This window comes from Poecilia latipinna, unplaced genomic scaffold (assembly GCF_001443285.1).
Source record: "Poecilia latipinna isolate Pla-1442-1.1 unplaced genomic scaffold, P_latipinna-1.0 Scaffold1322, whole genome shotgun sequence".
Lineage (NCBI taxonomy): Eukaryota > Metazoa > Chordata > Actinopteri > Cyprinodontiformes > Poeciliidae > Poecilia > Poecilia latipinna.
The window spans coordinates 112,955-115,494 of NW_015113938.1; the positions used below are offsets into that span (position 1 = coordinate 112,955).

Here is a 2,540-nt window from a genome sequence, read left to right on the forward strand (position 1 = left end):
TTAATTTTAATTCATTATCGTAATTTTTTTTTTAATAAATTTAAAGTTTTTTTTTTTTTCCCATTTGGTTCCAACCTAAAAAAAAAAAAAAAAAAAAAGAGTAAAATCTTGGAACGTGTCTGCTTCTTTCTCCTAAATCAGGTGAAGAGAACGTACAGCCACGGTACGTACAGAGCCGGAGCGATGAGACAGATCAGTCTGGTGGGAGCCGTGGACGAAGAGGTCGGGGATTATTTCCCAGAGTTCCTCAGCTTGCTGGAGGAGTCCCCCTTCCTGGAGGTGAGGCCGCTGCAGCAGACGCGTGGCAGTGATCCAGAACAGCAGCTCAGCAGACAAATGGATTGAGCTTTGGAAAGTGACAGAGGGATTGAGACCGGCTCAAAACGATTCGAAGGTTTTTTTTTTATCTTGGACTGCATCAGAGGACATAAACCGTGTGATAGATTAAAACCCTTAAGTGGATGAGAGTTGCACTTGATTTTGTTTAATTATACACTTCTGATGAAGAATTATTCCACTTGTAACCTTGTAAAAATACTGGGAAAATGCCTTTAATAAACAGAAGTTTGTCTTATTAGGATTTAAAGTGATTGATCAACACGCAGCAGAATGAAGTGGAAGGGAAATTATTCATTGTTTTTAGCATTTGTTCATAACGATCCCCTCAGCATGATGCTGCTGCTACCATGTTTCAGCATGGAAACACTGCTTGCTTTCCCAACAGGCCAAGTGTTTTGGGATTTTCTCCACCAATCTTGTATTTTTGAAAACTAATCAAAATATTTCACATTCAGTCCTTGTAATAGAAGAGAAAACTGTTAAAAGAGCAGATGAACAGTTGAAAGATGCCTTAACAAGAACTGAAGTGATTAATCGTGATGAATTGATTATTGAAAAAAATCGTCAACTGGTTTAGTAATCAATTAATTGTTACCTGGAGAGACTCCAAAAAAAAAAAGAGGTAACTTCATGAAAGAACAACATGCTCAAACCAGATATTAAGTCAAAACCATACAAAATAAATATACATTTTGGATTTAAGATAAAAAGAAAAACACTTTTGTTTGTAAATATATTTTACCCAAAACGTGTCAAGTGGCATAGTTTTAATTTCTCTAAAGGAATGCGAAGTTATTACATTTTATTTAAAAAAAGAAAAAGGAAATGAGTTATTTGCCTGTATGCATATCATAAAGTATTTTTAATATTGTATAAATGAGACTAAAGTGGTTAATTGAGAAACATGCAGAATATGCCCATTTTTGATCGATTAATCCATTACTAAAATAATCGCTAGTTGCAGCCTTTGCATCAACCTGTCGCCTTGGTGTTTCTCATTGCTTTCTCCTGGCTGTCCAAATGCAGCGGACTCTTCCGTGGGGAACGCTTTCCAGCCTGAGAAACATGAGTCCAGCAAAGAGCGACGACGGTCCGATAATGTGGGTCAGACCAGGAGAACAGATGATACCTGTAGCCGACATACCAAAGTCTCCTTTTAAAAGAAAGCGGTGAGTCCAGCTGGAAACCCTTGCAATAATCCCGAGATGCATTGTTTTGTACCTTGTTGAGTCGACTCGCTTCTGTACTCTCCACGGCGCTTGTGAGCACTTATCAAAAAAAACAAAAAAAAACACACACACACACACATGTATATCAAACACTTACCAATTTCAAGCAGCAGCCGTGGTAACAGCGTGAAGCTTTGTTGTTGTCGAGCAGGGCTGCATGAGGCAATTACCCTCTCCGCTCGCCTGTGTCGCCGCTGCTCGCGTATCGGCGGCGTCGCGAGCAGCGCGACTTCTGCGAGCGAGACGGGCAGAAACCAGTGAGTGTTTACGTGTGCGATGTTAGCGGTGTGTGGCTCACCGCTCCGATGAGATCATCGTTGCATCAGACTCTGCTTCTCATGGCTGGGAGGCAAACAGGGGGCAACACGGACACACACACACACACACACACTGCACTCATTCTTGTTGAATCCAATTTATTTCACCTCATTTTTCAGTTTTATTTTTGTTTTTCATGGTAGCCAATTAACCGTGCTTAAAATATTGTCGGCTAATAAAGCACTGTGTTCATTATAGATGAGGCTGATATTGGCTTTGAAAACAATAACGCATTAATATCAATGCATCTCCTGTCTCTTTCCACCAAGAAAGTGTAAATGTTCATTAATTTCTATTAAGAACTGACATCCTCTCTTTTCTTGTATTTCCTCCACGGTCCCCGTCTCTTTCTCCTTTCTGTCCTTGTCCTCCTGCGACTTGCAAACATCAGCGCCATCTCTCCGTTTCCTCCACCATCTTTTTTTAATCTTCGTCCTCTTGACCTCCTCTTACTGCTTTTAAGTTGATTTATAACAGAGTTATTATGCAGGTGTTTTCAGGAACCCAGATAGTACATGCTGAAGCTCAAATATAGAAAATGTCATCGGTATGCGGTTTGTGAAAAAGAGAAGTAAAAAAAAAAAAAAAAAAAAACGGTTTAAAAAAAAAAAAAAAATTTAGAAAGGGGGGGGGGGCAGAAAAAAAACAACACGG

General features: G+C 39.6%; 1 protein-coding gene across 1 annotated transcript in view; it reads left to right on the forward strand.

Annotated features, from left to right (window-relative positions):
• LOC106961678 (round spermatid basic protein 1-like) overlaps window positions 1-2,540 on the forward strand; it is a 42,957-nt gene that overhangs the window by 29,129 nt on the left and 11,288 nt on the right. Inside the window, exons 5-6 of the mRNA XM_015055566.1 lie at window positions 142-279; window positions 1,366-1,508. Of these exons, the coding sequence (XP_014911052.1) occupies window positions 142-279; window positions 1,366-1,508 (281 nt within the window). The remainder of the gene's footprint in view (window positions 1-141; window positions 280-1,365; window positions 1,509-2,540) is intronic.